This window comes from Trematomus bernacchii, unplaced genomic scaffold (genome assembly GCF_902827165.1).
Source record: "Trematomus bernacchii unplaced genomic scaffold, fTreBer1.1, whole genome shotgun sequence".
In the NCBI taxonomy this organism is placed as follows: Eukaryota; Metazoa; Chordata; class Actinopteri; order Perciformes; family Nototheniidae; genus Trematomus; species Trematomus bernacchii.
Window position 1 is genome coordinate 325,317 of NW_022987520.1, and position 22,013 is coordinate 347,329.

The following is a 22,013-nucleotide window of genomic DNA, read 5'->3' on the forward strand; positions in this document are numbered from 1 at the left end:
GTCTCTCAGCTGATCCACAGTCAGCTGATCAGACTCGGGTCCAATCCCAAACCGCCCCCTACACACTACCCCTACACACTACCCCTCCGTTTGCGCGTTCGCACGGAGGGTCCACCACATTAAGTGCTGTTCCAAACCAACGAGTGTGGAGCGGTGTGGAGGGGGAGTGGGCTATCAAGCCCTCAAACAGCGAGTCTGCAGCGGTGCTGACTGGAGACCGGTCTCTACCTGACCGGAGTCACGCTGTGTGTGTCCGTCAGGAAACACGCTGTTTACAAACAGTTCCAGCAAACATCCACTGATAAACTGCATTGTTAACAACCTCATGATAACCTCATATGTTTTTAACTTAGGATCGTACCTGTGTTTAGTCTAGAAAAAGGTAAATGTGTGCATTTTATTATAAAGTTGTGTATATTTACAGATTGTTGCAAAAACTAAGAAGCTTATAAACATCAGGTTTAAAACTAAAAGAGCTTTACAAAAAAGTAACACAATGAAAGATGTTTGGAGTTTTATTTGAGTTATTAATTTAATGTTTTTGTCTAAGAGATGCTGATTTGAAACCGTTGTTACATACAGTTACGGCATTTCCTGTTTCTGCCGGAGAGAGGGGAGGCCGTCCCAATGCGGTGCGCTGTATTTATCCCCTTAACCCTTAATGGAGGGAACTTCATTCAGCTGCGAGTGTGGCTACAGACGGAGTTCACTCGAGGGGGTACGGTCGAGGGAGTGGGCCTACAACATGTCCCTGCTGAGTTGCCTGTTCAGAAGTTCCAGTTTCCTCTGCTGACCGACGCTCTGTGAACGCATCACATGACCCCACAATCAATCCCAGCATGCATTGCGGCTGCATTTAACCCCCTGTATTTCATAAGTTCATACGTTTTTATCTTATCATTTGATATTTGCCTTTTTCGCATCGGAGGTTGATTTTTTCTCTGTCTTCATGTCAAAACCACTTCGACGAGGATGGGATTCGAACCCACGCGTGCTGAGCACAATGGATTAGCAGTCCATCGCCTTAACCACTCGGCCACCTCGTCTGTGAGCCTGCTCTGCTCTGATTGGTTACCTGTCAGGCTCTGTTGTGATTGGTCAAACAGTTAACCACTCGGCCACCTCGTCTGTGAGCCTGCTCTGCTCTGATTGGTTACCTGTCAGTCTCTGTTGTGATTGGTCAAACACTTAACCACTCGGCTCACCTCGTCTGTGAGCCTAGTTTCTGTCATGTGATTGTGACGTGCTATATGTGACATGTATGTAGTAACGTGTGTTGTTTGCATGTTATTGTTCTCTTTTATCCTCTCGCCTCTATCTACTCGTCTTTCATCCTTTCTTTATAACTAATGCTGTTGATGTGATTTTAAAAAGGTGTCATCTGTTATTATCTGGACAACAGCTGGGAATTAGCCATGTTGGCTAAAGCTGCTCCATTTACTGTTCTTAGTGACAGACAGTTGATCAATGGGGACTGTCCACGACCCTATACACAAATACACTAAATCTTTCAGGTTCTCATGTTATAGATAATGGATAATATAATCATAATAGGGAGTCACAGTCAGAATTCAGAATAAAACAGATATTTTCTCTCCACACAAAGCTGCTTGAATAAACACAAATGTTAATGGAGGTCAAAAAGCTACGGGAAGTTTTCGGCAAATACACTTTTATTTTGAAATCAGTACAAAGATGTTGATTTATTGTGTACTGCTGAGTGTAGTAAATAATAACAATATAAATAAATACAGAAATAAACGGAGATGAATAAATAAACGTGGGTTGTTGTAGTTAAACAGAAAAATTACTAAAATGTAATGTCTGTTCTAAATTTCATCTAAATCTTTAAGCCAGTTTGAGTTTTTCAGAATAAAAGTCTCTCCATTATCTCTCAAAGTGCTGTGAGTTTAAAGAGACGTGTCCTGCTGAGTGTTTTATAAAGAGTTCATACTCTGTGCAGTCAGATAAAACCTGACCTTTGGAAGCAGAGACACTCAGGAGCCAACAGCTGATCCTCCGTTACTGAGCTCTGTGCTCTGTTACTTCTCTCAGAGGGGAATTAGCTCAAATGGTAGAGCGCTCGCTTAGCATGCGAGAAGTAGCGGGATCGATGCCCGCATTCTCCAGACACACTTTTAACTCTACTTTTAAGAGTCCTCTCCTGCTGATGTTCAGGTGTATATCAGTATGTAGTGTCTCTACTTTAAAGAGTCCTCTCCTGCTGATGTTCAGGTGTATATCAGTATGTAGTGTCTCTACTTTAAAGAGTCCTCTCCTGCTGATGTTCAGGTGTATATCAGTATGTAGTGTCTCTACTTTAAAGAGTCCTCTCCTGCTGATGTTCAGGTGTATATCAGTATGTAGTGTCTCTACTTTAAAGAGTCCTCTCCTGCTGATGTTCAGGTGTATATCAGTATGTAGTGTCTCTACTTTAAAGAGTCCTCTCCTGCTGATGTTCAGGTGTATATCAGTATGTAGTGTCTCTACTTTAAAGAGTCCTCTCCTGCTGATGTTCAGGTGTATATCAGTATGTAGTGTCTCTACTTTAAAGAGTCCTCCCCTGCTGATGTTCAGGTGTATATCAGTATGTAGTGTCTCTACTTTAAAGAGTCCTCTCCTGCTGATGTTCAGGTGTATATCAGTATGTAGTGTCTCTACTTTAAAGAGTCCTCTCCTGCTGATGTTCAGGTGTATATCAGTATGTAGTGTCTCTACTTTAAAGAGTCCTCTCCTGCTGATGTTCAGGTGTATATCAGTATGTAGTGTCTCTACTTTAAAGAGTCCTCTCCTGCTGATGTTCAGGTGTATATCAGTATGTAGTGTCTCTACTTTAAAGAGTCCTCTCCTGCTGATGTTCAGGTGTATATCAGTATGTAGTGTCTCTACTTTAAAGAGTTCTCTCCTGCTGATGTTCAGGTGTATATCAGTATGTAGTGTCTCTACTTTAAAGAGTCCTCTCCTGCTGATGTTCAGGTGTATATCAGTATGTAGTGTCTCTACTTTAAAGAGTCCTCCCCTGCTGATGTTCAGGTGTATATCAGTGTGTAGTGTCTCTACTTTAAAGAGTCCTCTCCTGATGATGGAACACAGGGATTGTAGCCTTTGCAGACATGCACTACAGAAGAGGGAGCACCACAGAACGGCCTCTTTAAAATACTTGAAGCCCTTTGGCCTGTCACACTTGGAATTTGTACCAGATTACGTAAGAGTTCAGGTTTCACACACACACACACACACACACCTTTGATATACATCTGTGTTTCAAAACTACTCCGACGAGGATGGGATTCGAACCCACGCGTGCAGAGCACAATGGATTAGCAGTCCATCGCCTTAACCACTCGGCCACCTCGTCTGTGAGCCTGCTCTGCTCTGATTGGTTACCTGTCAGGCTCTGGTGTGATTGGTCAAACACTGAAAGATGTCCCGCCCTCAAGCTTAACAAGTACAATGTGTAAAGTAAAACTTTATTATTATTTCTATTTCACAATTTTTTATTACAGAATTTATTTATTTTTGCATGTATTTATTTCACCATTTATAAAAGTATTTAATTACCATATTTATTCATAGATTTCTGTACTACTTTATTACTTTGTGATACTTAGGCCTTCTTCCGTCCTGCATAGCTAAGAGAAAAGGTCTGTTTTATTCTGAATACTGACTGACTCCCTATTATGATTATATTATCCATTATCTATAACATGAGAACCTGAAAGATTTAGTGTATTTGTGTATAGGGTCGTGGACAGTCCCCATTGATCAACTGTCTGTCACTAAGAACAGTAAATGGAGCAGCTTTAGCCAACATGGCTAATTCCCAGCTGTTGTCCAGATGATAACAGATGACACCTTTTTAAAATCACATCAACAGCATTAGTTATAAAGAAAGGATGAAAGACGAGTAGATAGAGGCGAGAGGATAAAAGAGAACAATAACATGCAAACAACACACGTTACTACATACATGTCACATATAGCACGTCACAACCACATGACAGAAACTAGGCTCACAGACGAGGTGAGCCGAGTGGTTAAGTGTTTGACCAATCACAACAGAGCCTGACAGGTAACCAATCAGAGCAGACAAGGCTCACAGACGAGGTGAGCCGAGTGGTTAAGTGTTTGACCAATCACAACAGATACTGAGAGGTAACCAATCAGAGCAAACTAGGTTCACAGACGAGGTGGCCGAGTGGTTAAGGCGATGGACTGCTAATCCATTGTGCTCTGCACGCGTGGGTTCGAATCCCATCCTCGTCGAAGTGATTTTGACATGAAGACAGAGAAAAAAGAATGTGGTCTGACCGGGTTTCATAGGTCATGGGAAGCAACTGCGTGTTCCAACGTGTGTGTGTGTGTGTGTGTGTAGCCTGAACCCTTAAGGCTTAAGAGCTTGTTTTAAAGAGGCCCTATTCTGCCATTCTGTGGTGCTCCCTCTCCTGTAGTGTGTTCTATAGGTTTTAGTGCATGTAAATGGTCTGCAGACGATAATAAGTCCCTGTGTTCTAGACCCCCCCCCTGCCTGAAAACGCCTCTCCATTGGACTCCTTTGTTTACTTCCGGAACATAGTGACATCACTGCAGAACACTCGCGCTCCTATTGGCTAGCAGCTGAACATGAGCAGAATAGGGCTCCTTTAAAGAGTTATAGGGCAATACATAAAGAATAACACGTTGCCTACACTGTTTGGCAACGTATCAGCTCATTAGAATAAATACAGGAATAAAACAATAAGGAAAAAATATAGAAAAATTGAAAGGGTGAAATACAAAACTTTTAACACTTATTGCTGTATTTATTTTAATGTATTTCTGTATTTATTCATTGAATTATATATATTTAGTAACCAAAAACACATTAGAAAACTTCCGGAAGAGGGAACAGTAAGTGGTGAAAATGCTGAGTCATGCCAGGGTTTATGGAGTGGGTCATTAAGGATGACTAAGAGGAATGTATTTTTGTAATAAGACGTAACACAGGAAGGTGAAGCGTATCAGTTAAAGTGTATTTCTGTACCTGCACGTGTGTTCTGGTCCGATGTGAAGCTGAGGATCCAACATGGCCTCTGAGGTCCAGATGGATCCTGCTGACCTCAAACTCTCTGCATCATTCGTTGTGGTGGACCGCAGCGATCACCAGAAGCTGAAGGAGGCGTACACGTTTTGCAGAATTTCTCCTGCTAACCCCCCCAAGCAGCACATAAAGGCCCGGACACACCAGTCCGATTTTGGGAGTCAGAGGCCGTCAGAGGCCGTCAGAGGCAGTCGGGCATTCGCGGCGCCCTACTCAGGTTTGTGTGTCCCGCACCGTCGTCTCTTTACGGCACCTTTTCACACCTTCCGACGCCTCCCATGTTCAACATGTTGAATCGGCCGCGGGAGGCGTCGGGACAAGCAATCACTCTGATTGAGGTACGCTCCTGGAAGAATTAACTGGCAAGGGTCAACTTAATGACGAAATCGCGGTAACTGCTATTGGCAGTTATGTAGGCACATTTTTTATTTTTTATTAACGCTGTGTGATTAAAAGAATAAACACAAATAGCAGGATAGGCAATACAAAACTTTATTTCGTACCTTGATACTACAGCCATTGATAACACAGCTTTAGACATATTTGGCAAACTCTTTTTTTTGTTGTATTACACACTATTTTTATCGTATTGTAGTCGATTGTTGACATTGTACAGTTCTTTAGACATATTTGCTATATCTTATCCCACTGAAAAGGCACTGCACCGACACCGTTAAAATATTGGCATAGTTCATCCCTGTGCTGCTTGGCTCGAGCTGGATTAATGGTGGTGTGTGGCAGGGTGGCCTGCCGTAGTTCAGGGTCTTGTCTCCATCTTCCTGGGACAGTGCCATGACAGGTTTTCGATCGACGAGAGAGAGTGAAAATGGAACCCAGACGCTGTGTTTGTTTGTTTATATAACTCAGTCTGTTCTTCTTCTCTTGGTGTATAAAAGGCAGTCTGTCTTCCGGTTGTTGCCTCTTTTGAATGACGAATACACACTACCGCTGCCTGCTGGTAAGGACAGTTATTGCCACTCGTCGACTGAAGTATTTGCGGTGTGTTCGTAGGCGGGCGGCGCAGGCGACGAAGCTGACGTAAAAGTCGGGACGCCTTCGGTATGCGTTCTTTGGTCTCAGGTGGGTGTGTAGCGGCCTTAAGAGAGCACTGCAGGACAAAGGTGCCACAGCCAATGGAACTGCTGCAAAGAGTGGAAGACGTCCTCCATCACTATTACATGACAAAGGATGCCAATGATTTGCTCCTTTTCAAAGCGCATCCACATCCTCCGAGGTTGCCTGAGCGACCCTGAAGTGGGAGAGGGAATCCTCTACAGGTATGGTGGCACCCTGCAGCTGAATTACAACAAGGGCGAGGGAGCTGCCGTGCCTGTGTGGATTAGAGATGGCAAATCCGGATCCTTTTATGGACTCAGGGTCTTCTGAGTCAGTCATTGAAGAGATCCGGATCATACGAGTCATTTGAGTCATATGAGTCATTTGAGTCATATGAGTCAGCATCACCAAGACCGTAGAAATCCTATCGGTGAAACCGAAAAGTTGTTGCATTTCACGAGCATATTAAACTGACGTTATATTAACCTCCGCTACACAGTGTATTTTGCTTTAATAAAAAATGTTGATCCCAAAAAAAAGGGTTATTTTGCGATTTGGCAAATCTGAGTCTGCTGTTGAATCGTGCATGACGACGAGTCTGCTGGATCTCTGGATACGGTTAGGAGCCGTCGGCTCCTCTGAGTCCCCACGAGTCTGCAGGAAGTTTCACTGATCCGCGTCCCCTCCCCTGAGCCAAACGATCACTTCTGGCAGCTATCCTACTTGCTAAAGGGCAGGCAGATGGACTGGGATACGTTGTAATGTGATTTTACATGTTATAAAGAGAGTAGCGAGTGACGCAATTTATAGTTTTAATTTGTACGTCACACCAAGTGTGGGACTCAAGGACTCGGGTTAATGGAGAGGGGAGACTCGTCACGACCAGCTCATTTCTAGGATCCGGGTTAATGATCCGGATGAATCAAGACTCGCCCATCTCTAGTGTGGATCCCTGTGAGAGGCACCTCTCAGCAGGAGGGTTTCCACGGACACCAAGCCCAATGGGTGACAGGCAACCGGGTGTCCTGTGAACTATTCCAGCCCAAGCTATGACTGGAGTTGTGCGCTGGAACTACCAGAGGCTGGTGGACCTGAAACAGCCAGATGTGGAGCTGCCAGCGGTGTTTGACCCCCGGTTGATTTCAGAGCTTAACACCATCTCTGTAAAAGTCACAGGAAGGTCCAAATACCCAGCACTGCAGCTCTCCAACAGGGACACGGGGGAGAGATGTGGACTGCAGTACGTGGAGCCAGGCTGTCGTCCTGTTGTTTTGAACTGGGACAAGAACAGGGCACAGCCAAACAACCCAGCGGCAGTAGCCATGGAGACAGAGCATCATTGCCCTGCCCCTACTGTTGTAGTGGGCACAGACTCTCAGGTAATCCAGTTCATATTTATATCTACTTACTGTCAAGTACTGACAGACTGGCTGACTAACTAATTCACTATATTTGTGCTATTTCAGGAATCCTGTGCTGATCCAGTTGGGGCAGTGCCAATTCTGTCTTCCAGTTCCCGGCAGTCCTCTGACGTTGTGACCAAGTCCCTGCCGCCTTTCACACAAGCCTCTGCCACACAAAAACCAGAGCCTTTGATAGATTCAGGTCATTCAAATGACCTACCTACCTCACTGTGAAAAACAGGCGTGCACATAATACATGTAATATCATCATGTTGAAATATTGTTTATTGACAACAATCATTAAGCAAGTGTATGCAAAATGTAAAAGCCATTGAAAAGCATAATAGAACAAGAGGTAGGAATATAAGACAATCATTTATTTGTTAAATAAAGTTAAATTAGCTGTGAAGTTAAATGACCAAAAGAGCTAATTGATTTGCAACATGTGCAACACACGTGTTATCTGGCATAAAACAATATAACTAACATATATTTCTTTTTTAGACTTGACAGGGGTAGCACCGCTGCCTCAGTCCTCCTCTCCTCGAGCCACCCGCACTGGACCAATTCAAACTGGTGGCCTCATTCAGGTCTTGGACCATGGTCGGTGGACAGAACCCATGAAAGCTGCCATCGACGAGCTTCTGGTAAACCACCGTGGTGCCAAAGATGTCCTGAAGCGGGTGGATGCGGACTATGCTGCCATGGTCCAGAGGGGATGCACAGACCGGAACAGCCTCCTTCACCCGACCACAGTCCAACATATCGCACGATATGTTAAACATCTGGCAAAATAAAAAAATACCAGCTCTTCCCTCAACACATCCCCAGAAAAGGTCTTAGATGCCCCTTTCACACCAACGCAACTCCGGTTCAAGCTCCGTGCTAGAGCTTTTCTGGTTCAGAACCGGTTCTTCGGTTTAGCGCCGGCTCTTTTCACACCGCTCAGAGCCCGACTGGTGCTGCCGCTGCTGCGTCATGACGTCACAGTTTACGTCGCTGAGTTTCTCCCCAACGCCGGAGCTCACCTCACAACAACGGGCCGGGGACTGCGTTGCTTTTAATCATACGAAGCCAGATTAAATTAAATAACGACTTCTCCAACCTTATACTTTTCTCCAGAGTGCCGTGGTTCATTGTTTATTAATGTGTTTCAGCGGCATTTACCGACCGCTGCAGTGCTGGCCGGCTGCTCTTCAACGGGAGTGTATTCTCCCGTTAGCTCCGGGTTAGCTCACACGGCTCTAAAGTATTCACTGTCTGACTGTCACACAAGCAGCTGATACATATCCCCAGTTCCCCTTAAGTGAATGTGTGTCAGTCTGAATTGACGCTGTTTGGTGTCAGTCTGAATTGACGCTGTTTGGCATCACAACGCTGTTATGAAAGTTTCTCTGGTATAACATGGGTGATGTTAGCATAGCAACCGAAGCTAAACTGACTACTTGCTAAGCAGTTTTCTACAGGCACTTTTTACCGACGTATTTTTCATTATGATTCTACTTGTGATAGTCGGACATGACAACCTGTGCAGCCCATGTATTGATTCCATCCGATAGCTGCTATAATAACAAACAAAACGTCTGCCTGCTCTCCACAATGATCAATAACAGCGAACGGATGGTCAAAGTAAACAGAATCACACGAAGCCTGGTTAGTGTTGCCTGACTTTATAAAGTGTGTTTTTTTTAACAAGTGTGTGGTTGCGTTCTAGTCACTTTGCTCAGCACTACTGCTTGTTACAACTTGTATTTGCCGTACTCGCCTTAAGTGTTAGCTCAGGTTAATCTCGCCCCCCTCCGACGTAAGCGTGACGTATGCGGTTCTTGCTTCTAGACGGACAACTTTTTGGTGCTCGAAACGAACCGGATTCCGGAGCTATGACGCTGCTCCGCTGCGGTGTGAACAGGAAAACCCGGTGCTTTTCAAGCACCAGCACCGAACCGGCCCTGAAACACCGTTGGTGTGAAAGGGGTAAGAGACACAGCAGCTGTGGCAGCCAAACTATCAGTGTCATAACTCTGAGACCTGCCATATTCAACCCTCCAGCTGTGGCTCCCAGACAGGAGGACTCACTGAGCAGGGCTTCAGTGGAGAAGATTGTGACAGACGTCCTGGCAAAACAACAGCAGCAGCAGCATCAGCATCAGAAAAAGACGCTGATGAGAAACTGTTTAGCTTGCGGTCAGCCTAAATCCCGATATCTTGGGGATGGCTCTTCAGTTCATTTTTCTTACCAGTCAAAAACGGTCAAATACTTGTACTGCTCCACCAAGGTATTTAAGACCTATGCTAAAGAAGGCCTCAAAGACACCAGGATGTCTTTTGAGAACTTTTGTGCAACTCCGTTTTTTATTTCACCATTTATAAAAGCATTTAATTACCATATTTATTCATAGATTTCTGTACTACTTTATTACTTTGTGATACTTAGGCCTTCTTCCGTCCTGCATAGCTAAGAGAAAAGGTCTGTTTTATTCTGAATACTGACTGTGACTCCCTATTATGATTATATTATCCATTATCTATAACATGAGAACCTGAAAGATTTAGTGTATTTGTGTATAGGGTCGTGGACAGTCCCCATTGATCAACTGTCTGTCACTAAGAACAGTAAATGGAGCAGCTTTAGCCAACATGGCTAATTCCCAGCTGTTGTCCAGATGATAACAGATGACACCTTTTTAAAATCACATCAACAGCATTAGTTATAAAGAAAGGATGAAAGACGAGTAGATAGAGGCGAGAGGATAAAAGCAGTGTTAATTTTGGCAGCTGTTTTTGATTTAGTCTTAGTCTTAGTCTTTAGACGAAAATGGTAATTAGTTTTAGTCACATTTTAGTCATTTCTATCCTTCATAGTTTTAGTCGAGTTTTAGTCGACGAAAACTCAAAACGTGTTAGTCTAGTTTTAGTCGATGAAAAATTACATTTTAGTCAACTTTTAGTCAAAATGTTTTCTCTCTTTAAACCAATTCAGTTAGGCAAATACAGGTTTCTGACATTGTAATCAAGGTGACAGCATCAAGTGTTGACATTCGTAAAGCAACATTTCACTCTCTTAACACTTTACTTGTGTAATATCTAGGGATGGGTATCATTAAGGTTTTCTACGGTACTGCTACTCTTATCAATACTGCTTATCGATCCGGTACTTTAACGGTATTCTTGTATTTACTTTTTGATATTTTTTAAAGGAAAAAACTAACAAATTGTTAACCGAATTAATTGCTTTATTTAAAATGTGAAATAAATTAAATATATATAATTATGTTAAAATATTGTACTGTACTTGAGTAAAATGTTGAGGTACTTGTACTTTACTGGAGTATTTAAATGTTTTGCTACTGTGTACTTCTACTCCACTACAGTTCATAGTTAAATGGTGTACTTCTACTCCACTACATGTATTTAATACCTTTAGTTACTTTACAGATGTGGATGAATGATGTGAAATATAATCAAGTGTTAAATCAGACTTTAGTAAATTCACAAGCTCCCCTGCAGTATACAGATATATAATATATCATTCAAACTAGCTGCACCTTTACCAGCTTTGAGAACACTTTCATGATCAATCATTATAAAACATATCATATATATTATTCTGAAATGGAACAATCTGCACAATCACTACTTGTACTGTCGCTACTTTCACTATATTTTGATGATCATACTTTGACTTGAGGAACTCTTCCTACACTATGGTATTGTTTTACTTAGCGACAAGATCTGAGTACTTCTCCCACCTCTGCACACCTGATGTCGTAATTGGCGCAACAGAGCTACGAGTTAAGGAAGTCGAAAATTGTGCATTTCTCCGACTGAATATGACGCCTTTTGGCCGGCTGTTTGGACAGACTACTCTACTCGTGTCAACGCGCTAACGCGAAAACATGGCAAACGAGCTTTGTCCACATCGAGCCTTGTAGTGTCTCTATACTTCTGAACGCTCCGTCCCCGGCAGATCTCTGTGTGCCGCTGCAGCGTGTCTGTTAGGCCCCGCCCCCGCACACAGAGAGACAGAGAGAGATCGCTCTTCTGGAGTGAAGAGAGCGGAAATAATGATATTGCAAGTTAGAAATGTAAGATGCATTTTGACAGACAAGACGGGCAATTGGGGGAAAATATGCTGCATTTTGAATGTCCGCTAGTCCACCATTAACACCTTAGTCCCGTCTCGTCTCGTTAACGAAAACTAAATATACATTTCGTCAAATTTTCGTTATCAAGAATCTATTTTTAGCTCGTTATCGTCTCGTCTTAGTCATGTAAAAAAGGTCGTTGACGAACATTTTTCGTCATAGTTTTCGTTAACGAAATTAACACTGGATAAAAGAGAACAATAAAATGCAAACAACATACGTTACTACATACATGTCACATATAGCACGTCACAACCACATGACAGAAACTAGGCTCACAGACGAGGTGGCCGAGTGGTTAAGGCGATGGACTGCTAATCCATTGTGCTCTGCACGCGTGGGTTCGAATCCCATCCTCGTCGAAGTGGTTTTGACATGAAGACAGAGAAAAGAAAGTGGTCTGACCGGGTTTCATAGGTCATGGGAAGCAACTGCGTGTTCCAACGTGTGTGTGTGTGTAGCCTGAACCCTTAAGGCTTAAGAGCTTGTTTTAAAGAGTCCCTATTCTGCCATTCTGTGGTGCTCCCTCTCCTGTAGTGTGTTCTATAGGTTTTAGTGCATGTAAATGGTCTGCAGAGGATAAGTCCCTGTGTTCTAGACCCCCCCCCCCCCCTGCCTGAAAACGCCTCTCCATTGGACTCCTTTGTTTACTTCCGGAACATAGTGACATCACTGCAGAACACTCGCGCTCCTATTGGCTAGCAGCTGAACATGAGCAGAATAGGGCTCCTTTAAAGAGTTATAGGGCAATACATAAAGAATAACACGTTGCCTACACTGTTTGGCAACGTATCAGCTCATTAGAATAAATACAGGAATAAAACAATAAGGAAAAAATATAGAAAAATTGAAAGGGTGAAATACAAAACTTTTAACACTTATTGCTGTATTTATTTTAATGTATTTCTGTATTTATTCATTGAATTATATATATTTAGTAACCAAAAACACATTAGAAAACTTCCGGAAGAGGGAACAGTAAGTGGTGAAAATGCTGAGTCATGCCAGGGTTTATGGAGTGGGTCATTAAGGATGACTAAGAGGAATGTATTTTTGTAATAAGACGTAACACAGGAAGGTGAAGCGTATCAGTTAAAGTGTATTTCTGTACCTGCACGTGTGTTCTGGTCCGATGTGAAGCTGAGGATCCAACATGGCCTCTGAGGTCCAGATGGATCCTGCTGACCTCAAACTCTCTGCATCATTCGTTGTGGTGGACCGCAGCGATCTCCAGAAGCTGAAGGAGGCGTACACGTTTTGCAGAATTTCTCCTGCTAACCCCCCCAAGCAGCACATAAAGGCCCGGACACACCAGTCCGATTTTGGGAGTCAGAGGCCGTCAGAGGCCGTCAGAGGCAGTCGGGCATTCGCGGCGCCCTACTCAGGTTTGTGTGTCCCGCACCGTCGTCTCTTTACGGCACCTTTTCACACCTTCCGACGCCTCCCATGTTCAACATGTTGAATCGGCCGCGGGAGGCGTCGGGACAAGCAATCACTCTGATTGAGGTACGCTCCTGGAAGAATTAACTGGCAAGGGTCAACTTAATGACGAAATCGCGGTAACTGCTATTGGCAGTTATGTAGGCACATTTTTTATTTTTTATTAACGCTGTGTGATTAAAAGAATAAACACAAATAGCAGGATAGGCAATACAAAACTTTATTTCGTACCTTGATACTACAGCCATTGATAACACAGCTTTAGACATATTTGGCAAACTCTTTTTTTTGTTGTATTACACACTATTTTTATCGTATTGTAGTCGATTGTTGACATTGTACAGTTCTTTAGACATATTTGCTATATCTTATCCCACTGAAAAGGCACTGCACCGACACCGTTAAAATATTGGCATAGTTCATCCCTGTGCTGCTTGGCTCGAGCTGGATTAATGGTGGTGTGTGGCAGGGTGGCCTGCCGTAGTTCAGGGTCTTGTCTCCATCTTCCTGGGACAGTGCCATGACAGGTTTTCGATCGACGAGAGAGAGTGAAAATGGAACCCAGACGCTGTGTTTGTTTGTTTATATAACTCAGTCTGTTCTTCTTCTCTTGGTGTATAAAAGGCAGTCTGTCTTCCGGTTGTTGCCTCTTTTGAATGACGAATACACACTACCGCTGCCTGCTGGTAAGGACAGTTATTGCCACTCGTCGACTGAAGTATTTGCGGTGTGTTCGTAGGCGGGCGGCGCAGGCGACGAAGCTGACGTAAAAGTCGGGACGCCTTTGGTATGCGTTCTTTGGTCTCAGGTGGGTGTGTAGCGGCCTTAAGAGAGCACTGCAGGACAAAGGTGCCACAGCCAATGGAACTGCTGCAAAGAGTGGAAGACGTCCTCCATCACTATTACATGACAAAGGATGCCAATGATTTGCTCCTTTTCAAAGACTCAATGTTAAAGGTGTGGAGGATCCAGCGCATCCACATCCTCCGAGGTTGCCTGAGCGACCCTGAAGTGGGAGAGGGAATCCTCTACACAGGTATGGTGGCACCCTGCAGCTGAATTACGTGAAGTACGTGGAGCCAGGCTGTCGTCCTGTTGTTTTGAACTGGGACAAGAACAGGGCACAGCCAAACAACCCAGCGGCAGTAGCCATGGAGACAGAGCATCATTGCCCTGCCCCTACTGTTGTAGTGGACTCTCAGGTAATCCAGTTCATATTTATATCTACTTACTGTCAAGTACTGACAGACTGGCTGACTAACTAATTCACTATATTTGTGCTATTTCAGGAATCCTGTGCTGATCCAGTTGGGGCAGTGCCAATTCTGTCTTCCAGTTCCCGGCAGTCCTCTGACGTTGTGACCAAGTCCCTGCCGCCTTTCACACAAGCCTCTGCCACACAAAAACCAGAGCCTTTGATAGATTCAGGTCATTCAAATGACCTACCTACCTCACTGTGAAAAACAGGCGTGCACATAATACATGTAATATCATCATGTGGAAATATTGTTTATTGACAACAATCATTAAGCAAGTGTATGCAAAATGTAAAAGCCATTGAAAAGCATAATAGAACAAGAGGTAGGAATATAAGACAATCATTTATTTGTTAAATAAAGTTAAATTAGCTGTGAAGTTAAATGACCAAAAGAGCTAATTGATTTGCAACATGTGCAACACACGTGTTATCTGGCATAAAACAATATAACTAACATATATTTCTTTTTTAGACTTGACAGGGGTAGCACCGCTGCCTCAGTCCTCCTCTCCCCGCACTGGACCAATTCAAACTGGTGGCCTCATTCAGGTCTTGGACCATGGTCGGTGGACAGAACCCATGAAAGCTGCCATCGACGAGCTTCTGGTAAACAACCGTGGTGCCAAAGATGTCCTGAAGCGGGTGGATGCGGACTATGCTGCCATGGTCCAGAGGGGATGCACAGACCGGAACAGCCTCCTTCACCCGACCACAGTCCAACATATCGCACGATATGTTAAACATCTGGCAAAATAAAAAAATACCAGCTCTTCCCTCAACACATCCCCAGAAAAGGTCTTAGAGACACAGCAGCTGTGGCAGCCAAACTATCAGTGTCATAACTCTGAGACCTGCCATATTCAACCCTCCAGCTGTGGCTCCCAGACAGGAGGACTCACTGAGCAGGGCTTCAGTGGAGAAGATTGTGACAGACGTCCTGGCAAAACAACAGCAGCAGCAGCATCAGCATCAGAAAAAGACGCTGATGAGAAACTGTTTAGCTTGCGGTCAGCCTAAATCCCGATATCTTGGGGATGGCTCTTCAGTTCATTTTTCTTACCAGTCAAAAACGGTCAAATACTTGTACTGCTCCACCAAGGTCTTTAAGACCTATGCTAAAGAAGGCCTCAAAGACACCAGGATGTCTTTTGAGAACTTTTGTGCAACTCCGTTTTTTGAGCGAGAGCTGGAGGCTGCCAGACAGAGGGGGGCAGAGTGGAGGAAGGCTGCAGAGGAGAGAGGGAAGAGGAAGGCAGGCCGTCTCTGCAGGTTTTGTCACCAACCACTGAAGCAGGGTCCCAACAGCCCTCATACCCATGCATCCTTCCCAGGGGTTCCAGGGAAGTATATCTACTGCCCCTCCAGAGTCTTCTCGTTATACAATGCACAGGGCATGGAGAAGGAGTTGACGTGGCGGGAGTTCCAGCAGTCTGACTTTTATGATGCTGAAAGGGACAGATGGATTGCAGACAAAAGGAAGACCTAACTCAACCTCACATACACACAGGCACGCGCCACTTCCTGGGTCTACTTTCAGTGTTTTTCATATATTTGTAGTTCTATTTTTAATATTTCAAATATTTGATGTTTCAGCTGTTTTTGAATAAATGATCTTGAATGCATCACTGTGACTGTCTTTACTTGATAGAGGAAGTAATAGTGATAGAAAATGAAGCACACTCATATGCTCAATGTAGACATCTGTACAATCAACATATTTAAAAAATATTAATTATAAGTAAAAATACAAAAATATTATATAAAATATTATTATTACTAATATTATGATATCATTATTTATGTTATTATTGTTATGATTGCTATAATATATTAAGATTAAAATAACTATGATAAGAAGCAGCAAGGAAAGAATAATACATCTCTAACTCCAAATATATGTTTGAACTCTAACTTTAAACGTTTGCAAAGATAAATGTAGTGTGTGTGTATAATGAGCAACATTTTGAAACTGAATGTATCTTTTGAAGAGGCTTCTGGCCGATAGAAAGTCTTCTATGTATACACGGCTCACCTATGCGTGTTAGGCGAACGTGATGACCACTACACTACAGAAACTGCTGAAAAGCTAAGTACACGTTTGCGCGTAGATGCAACATTGATATTTAATGGTAAACCTTCAAAACGACGGAGCACAGGTTGATTTCTGAGACTCGGAGAGATTTTACACTGGATCCAGTCACAGCTGCAGCGTCATGGACTTTCGTGACAGCAACTGTATACTGAACCCAAATGCTATCCTGGATATGACCTGTAACCCCTCGAAGAGCGCCACCTAGAGTTGACGTGCTAGGATTGCTACTAGAGCATTCCTCGTTAGTATAGTGGACAGTATCTCTGCTTGTCACGCAGAGGCAAGACGTGCTTAGGTGGCATAGAGTGACAGCCAATGCGAGACGTGCTTAGGTGGCATAGAGTGACAGCCAATGCGAGACGTGCTTAGGTGGCATAGAGTGACAGCCAATAAAATTGCAGCATTACTGAAGCTGTGAACCGCCGTCTTAGCCAGCTGAGATTTCTTCTGTTCGCAGGTTCGACACCCGGTTGGGGCAAAGTCTGTGATACATTATCAAAGATAAAGAGCTATCAAGAAATGTGAATCCTAATGTGTTATAGTAACTGTTGTTGTGTTTATATTTATTTAAATATAAAGAAAAACTCAGAAGGTATTATTTATATTTAAGATATGGACCATGTAGTATAAATCATTTACTTATGAATGAGACATGTAGATATGAATCAAGAAAACATCTTTATTATAAACAACAGAAAGGATGACAATTTGGCATTAACAGACACACAGGAGGCAGTCTGTCAGGTAGTGTGCAGACACAGAGATCCCGTTCCAGCCATCAGAGTCCCCATACTCTCCAAAGGGAGCCGGCTTGGTTTCCTGCCGAAGGAACTGGGTAATTGTCTTCTGGTCGTACTTTCCTTCCTCACCATCCATGATGTTCTTACAGCTGAGGAGGTACGCCAGGTCAGCCCGTTCATATTTCAGGTGCATCATCTCCGTGATCTGCTTTGCCATATCAGTGGGTGACTTACCGGTGCGCCTGAGCTCGTCCAGTACCGACTTACAGATGGCTTTCTTGTAAGTCAGTACTGCTGGCAGCAGGTTGGTGAACCTCTTGGGGAGCTTTTCCAGCCAGGATGGGTTGTCGGCATACCACCTCTTCCGGCAGACTTTGCAGCAGAGCCTTGAAGACAGCAAGTAGTACTGTCCGGTGATGCCGACAATCACACGAGGCCTACCAACACCAGCAGAGGCAATTTGAGGCTGAGCACAGCCGTCAATACACGGCAGAGTGTAGTTGTTCCTCAGCCGTCCCATCAAATTGTCATTTTCTGGCTTCCAGATGAAAAAGGGATGGAGCTGAAAATACTTGGCGCAGGGAAAATCATCAACACTGTCAATCAGCTCTGGCTGGGGAGGGCCACGCCACAATGACACCATCTTCAGAGGGTTGCGTACAGGAACGGAGCCTGGCCAGAGCCCCATGGATTCCAGCTCCGTCTTCATCCAGGTCCTCTGCTGAGGCGAACAGTTCCACTGACTGACATCCTGGTTGTAGGCAGGAAGCTGAGGAGGAGGAGGAGGAGGAGGAGGAGGAGGAGGAGGAGGAGGAGGAGGAGGAGGAGGACAGCTGGGGACCGTTGATGGCCTGGGTAATGGCTGACCTAGGCAGACAATAAATAAAAACACATGGCAAATAATTACGATATTGTGTGTGTGTGTGTGATTTTGTGAAAAATGATTTCTAGCAAGTACACATCCAAATGAGAAACATTCAAACACTTGAAGGTGCCTCAAAAATGTGATGTATTGTTATTATTACTCACTTTGTGTTGGTGCAGCTGGTGGATGCAGTGTCGGTTGACAGGGCTCTGCAGAAATCTCAGGAGCCACTATAGAAAATATTAAAACATGTCATTATTATCAACAGTAAAATAAAGAAATAATGTTGTATGACACTTAGCATCTTAGGTCACAGGCTTCTCCTACAGAGCAACACAATAATACAGATAAAAAGGAAAATATAGTGCAAGTAAATATTAAAAAGTAAATACAAAAAGAAAAATAGTATAATTACTAAGTAGTAGATGAATGTTATGGATGTGGTCTCAACAGTTCTGGTGTTTAGCAGTGTGTGTGTGTGTCTGCATCTATTATGTATATTTAACCCCGTCTGGGCAACGGCACAGCTGAATATACATAATACTTTTTTATCCAAAAGTAAACTGCTGTTAACTTGTCCCCACGCTGTGTTTTGTAACAGTGATGGGTTAGTATATCTAACCCCGGTTTATTGGAAAATAATACGGGAGTTAATGGTAATATTACATGGTAGTTAGCGTTAATTTATATATTTAAATATACATTAATGTAAACGCGCCCACACGGAGGATTTCGCCACAAGTAACTCGCGGTAATTGCGCCTCACCAAGTCAACAAAAACACAATAAACTCACACAGAAATCCTACCACATGAACTTTAAGCGGCTTAAGTTGAATTAACTTTACATTAACAATGTAATTCATCCCAAAGTACCGTTAGACTCGATACACGTAGGAAACACGGACCACTTTATAGCGTATTTTATTTTATATTTAAACTAAAACACGTCAGACAAAGCCCAGATAACATAACATTACATGTCGCTTCTCTGTTAATTCATGTTAATATAACTTAACTTACCTTATAATTTGGTCGTAATGTCCAGAGTTGAAAAAGATGTATGCATTCACGTCGCTGTGCAGTCTCTCTCTCATTCACTGAAGGAGAGCGGGGGGATGAGCAGACAGGAGCCTCGTCTCAATACCCCTCCTCGACTCCTCCTTTCCCTCACTCGCGTCCCTTCCTTGCGTCTTAGCTCCGCCTAAGATGCGAGCGAGAGACACGAGGAGGTGACGTGAGGACAGAGGAGTCCTCTATGAGGTGTGATAGTATGAGGTGTGATTTGTGCCAAAGAGCGAACTCACTGAGCAGACAATCGTGTCGGTCGTCGTCTACCATGCCGTGAACTATGCCGTGAGAGAAGTAACGTGACACTCTCGTCGCCACCCCTCTCGTCTGAGAAGCTACGTGACGTCTGCGTCTGAAGTTACTTTACTTAGTTATCACCAAATAACCCAGTAATGTTACAGCTACGTTGCTGTTCAAGCTAGACTCTATTTCAATATAGTTTTGGTATTAAAATAATGTTACACCTCTTGCCCTGAATGCAAAAAACAACCACAGACAAGAATATATATTTTTAATTATCAAAATGATAACAAAGGCTGAAAAAACAGGAGAAGCCTGTCTTCCCTTGGTCTCCAGGAGAAAACTGTATATCACCAAGTTTTCATATAGTTTTGTGTGTGAAATAGATCGCTGCAGTGAACACGACTTTATGTATTTGTTTATGGTTTATTTGATTTGGAGGGATGCAGTATACGGGTCATTCCAGAATTGGAGGACAATTTAGACACCAACATTTTTGAAAAATGAACCTTTCATTTTATTATTTTTTGTTATGTATTTAGGAAAAACAGATAATAAACCATCAAAAAAAGTGATTTGCCCAGCTAAGGCATCAAATGTATATTTTCCAATGAAGAATTAACCCTGTTACTCTAATTATAGTAACAGGGTTGAAAATCAATGCTAATTTTAGCTTTTACCTCAGGAATTAATGCTAGCTGCACAATGTAATGCTATTGTCAAGGAATGGACACACTTAGATATTTAACTAAAGAAAGATACATTTGAAATTAATTTGTTTTAGTCTCATAATTTGAGTAACAGGGTTGCGTTTGTATGAGTGCCACACTCCTTCAAGAGTGACAAGATTGGAAATATATTACAAATAAAAGAGAGGACTTAGTTGTGGTCTACCCATGGTAGTAGCACATGGCTTGCTGATGTCCTTTCCACTGTGTCATGCGACAAACAGTTTTTTCACTTCCTCTGCCAAGCTAAAAAGGTTTCGGTAACAGGGTTGCGCGCATGTTGAGGGACACACCTTCTGTGCAAAATTAATGTTATTTAAAATGTGTTTATGATTTAACATTACAAGACACATATATCAATAGAATAATACCAAAAAAGTAAATAAAAACCCTATTTTAAATGTTATATCTGACATGCAAGTTGGTCACCAAGAAGCTGGGACAAGAGAAAAGGGCAATTTTAGGGGGTGTTCGAGAGCTATTTGATATTTTAAATAATATTTTGAAACCACTTTTTCTACAACTTTATATGCATCTTGTCTCAAGACAAGTATATTTAACACAACAAGTGCATGTCTTAGCTTTTTGGGCATGGATTATTAGATTTTATTATATGGGGGACATGAAATGTCCTCCAATTCTGGAATGAGAAGTTCAGAGAAGAGGCAACCCCTATATATTGTTTATTTTATTTCATTTCAGCACCATGGCAGAGGCAAATATAGAGTTAATGTGTGGAGATTATAATGTCCCGTTTACTAAAATATGTAGGCTATTGTTTTATGATGTTGAGTTGACAAAATAGTCACTGTGCTACATTTTGCTGCACTCAAGCATACTTCTGAAGACAAGAGTTGTGTCCCCCTTTGGCCACAAGGGGGAGTATATATATATTGTAATATATATATATTTTGTATAGATGTTGTAACTATACAGAGCTTTGGCAATACTATATGTAACTGAGGTCATGCTAATAAAGCTATTGAATTGAATTGAGTATACCTTTAGTGAGCTGTCAGGAGGAAACAAAGGTTCGCCAACACATTGCACTCTAATGCTGAGAAAGGCTGTACAAAGACGTGAAACGATGAGCTGCAATGTCTGTATATTTTTGAAGAATGCCAAGTAAAGGAAGAAAGTAATAACTCGCACTGAGTCTTAATACATTACTTTATTTCTATTATATAAAAACACTATCCAATGATTTATTATGTTTGTGTTACACACACCATTAACCTATACAACAAGAGGGAGCCCTGGCTCAAGGACGGACAAAACAAGGACACCACACATGATTATTTTCCAATTACAGTATATTTATTTAAAGAGAGTAACTCAATTGTGATATCAGTTAATCAGTAATGTGTGTAGCGTACGGGTGTGTGATGTGTCAGCAGGGCCGGACTGGGACCATAGCAGGTCAGGAATCATACACCCAGCCAGGCCACTACTAGTTCTGTTTGGGGGCGTTTTGCTGGATGTATCATCAATATTTACAACGTTGCTGCCCTTAGTGATAGCCCTACAGTTTGAATCTACTACTTAAATAGAAACATATGGACATAGGATATTGTTAAAAAAAAGGTGTGCATATGTATTTGGGAACCTTTCCATGTGAACATGTTTTATTTGGGGGTGGACCTCAAATGGATTAAACTGTGATCAATAACTATAGTAACTTATTGAGAGAACATGAACATAGCTTGCTTATACTGTTGTCATTACATTTCCTTTGTTCAGTGTTTTCATAGACATAGCCTATTGAAACAGTTTCCTCTGTACCTGCCAGTTCTGTCCACTGAACCCGGCCTCGCCTATACTCTGCGCAGTCGTGTATCGTCCGCCAAAGTGTAATAAGGATTTCATAAATGACTTTTCTGACTTTCTCTCCGGGATC

At 42.7% G+C, this 22,013-nt stretch overlaps 1 protein-coding gene and 5 non-coding genes across 6 annotated transcripts; 3 read left to right on the top strand and 3 right to left on the bottom strand.

Annotated features, from left to right (window-relative positions):
* Positions 1 to 964: 964 nt before the first annotated feature.
* trnas-gcu lies at positions 965 to 1,046 on the bottom strand. Its single transcript has one exon. It is a non-coding gene; the product is annotated as a tRNA-Ser (tRNA).
* Positions 1,047 to 2,056: 1,010 nt separating this feature from the next.
* trnaa-agc lies at positions 2,057 to 2,129 on the top strand. Its single transcript has one exon. It is a non-coding gene; the product is annotated as a tRNA-Ala (tRNA).
* A 1,147-nt stretch (positions 2,130 to 3,276) lies between these two features.
* Positions 3,277 to 3,358, bottom strand: trnas-gcu. The gene has a single exon. It is a non-coding gene; the product is annotated as a tRNA-Ser (tRNA).
* Positions 3,359 to 4,184: 826 nt separating this feature from the next.
* On the top strand, positions 4,185 to 4,266 carry trnas-gcu. The gene has a single exon. It is a non-coding gene; the product is annotated as a tRNA-Ser (tRNA).
* A 7,698-nt stretch (positions 4,267 to 11,964) lies between these two features.
* On the top strand, positions 11,965 to 12,046 carry trnas-gcu. The gene has a single exon. It is a non-coding gene; the product is annotated as a tRNA-Ser (tRNA).
* Positions 12,047 to 17,133: 5,087 nt separating this feature from the next.
* Positions 17,134 to 19,119, bottom strand: LOC117472194. The gene is made up of 3 exons (XM_034117363.1): positions 19,101 to 19,119; positions 18,244 to 18,309; positions 17,134 to 18,081 (listed from the first exon to the last, which is right to left on the bottom strand). Exon 3 carries the CDS (start codon positions 17,921 to 17,923, stop codon positions 17,189 to 17,191), a length of 735 nt encoding a protein of 244 aa, XP_033973254.1. The 5' UTR covers positions 17,924 to 18,081; positions 18,244 to 18,309; positions 19,101 to 19,119; the 3' UTR covers positions 17,134 to 17,188.
* Between the last annotated feature and the right edge of the window lie 2,894 nt (positions 19,120 to 22,013).

What these genes read in the sequence shown, in the direction of transcription:
- LOC117472194 (XM_034117363.1), bottom strand. Translation starts at nt 17,923, where the DNA reads ATGAAGACGGAGCTGGAATCCATGGGGCTCTGGCCAGGCTCCGTTCCT.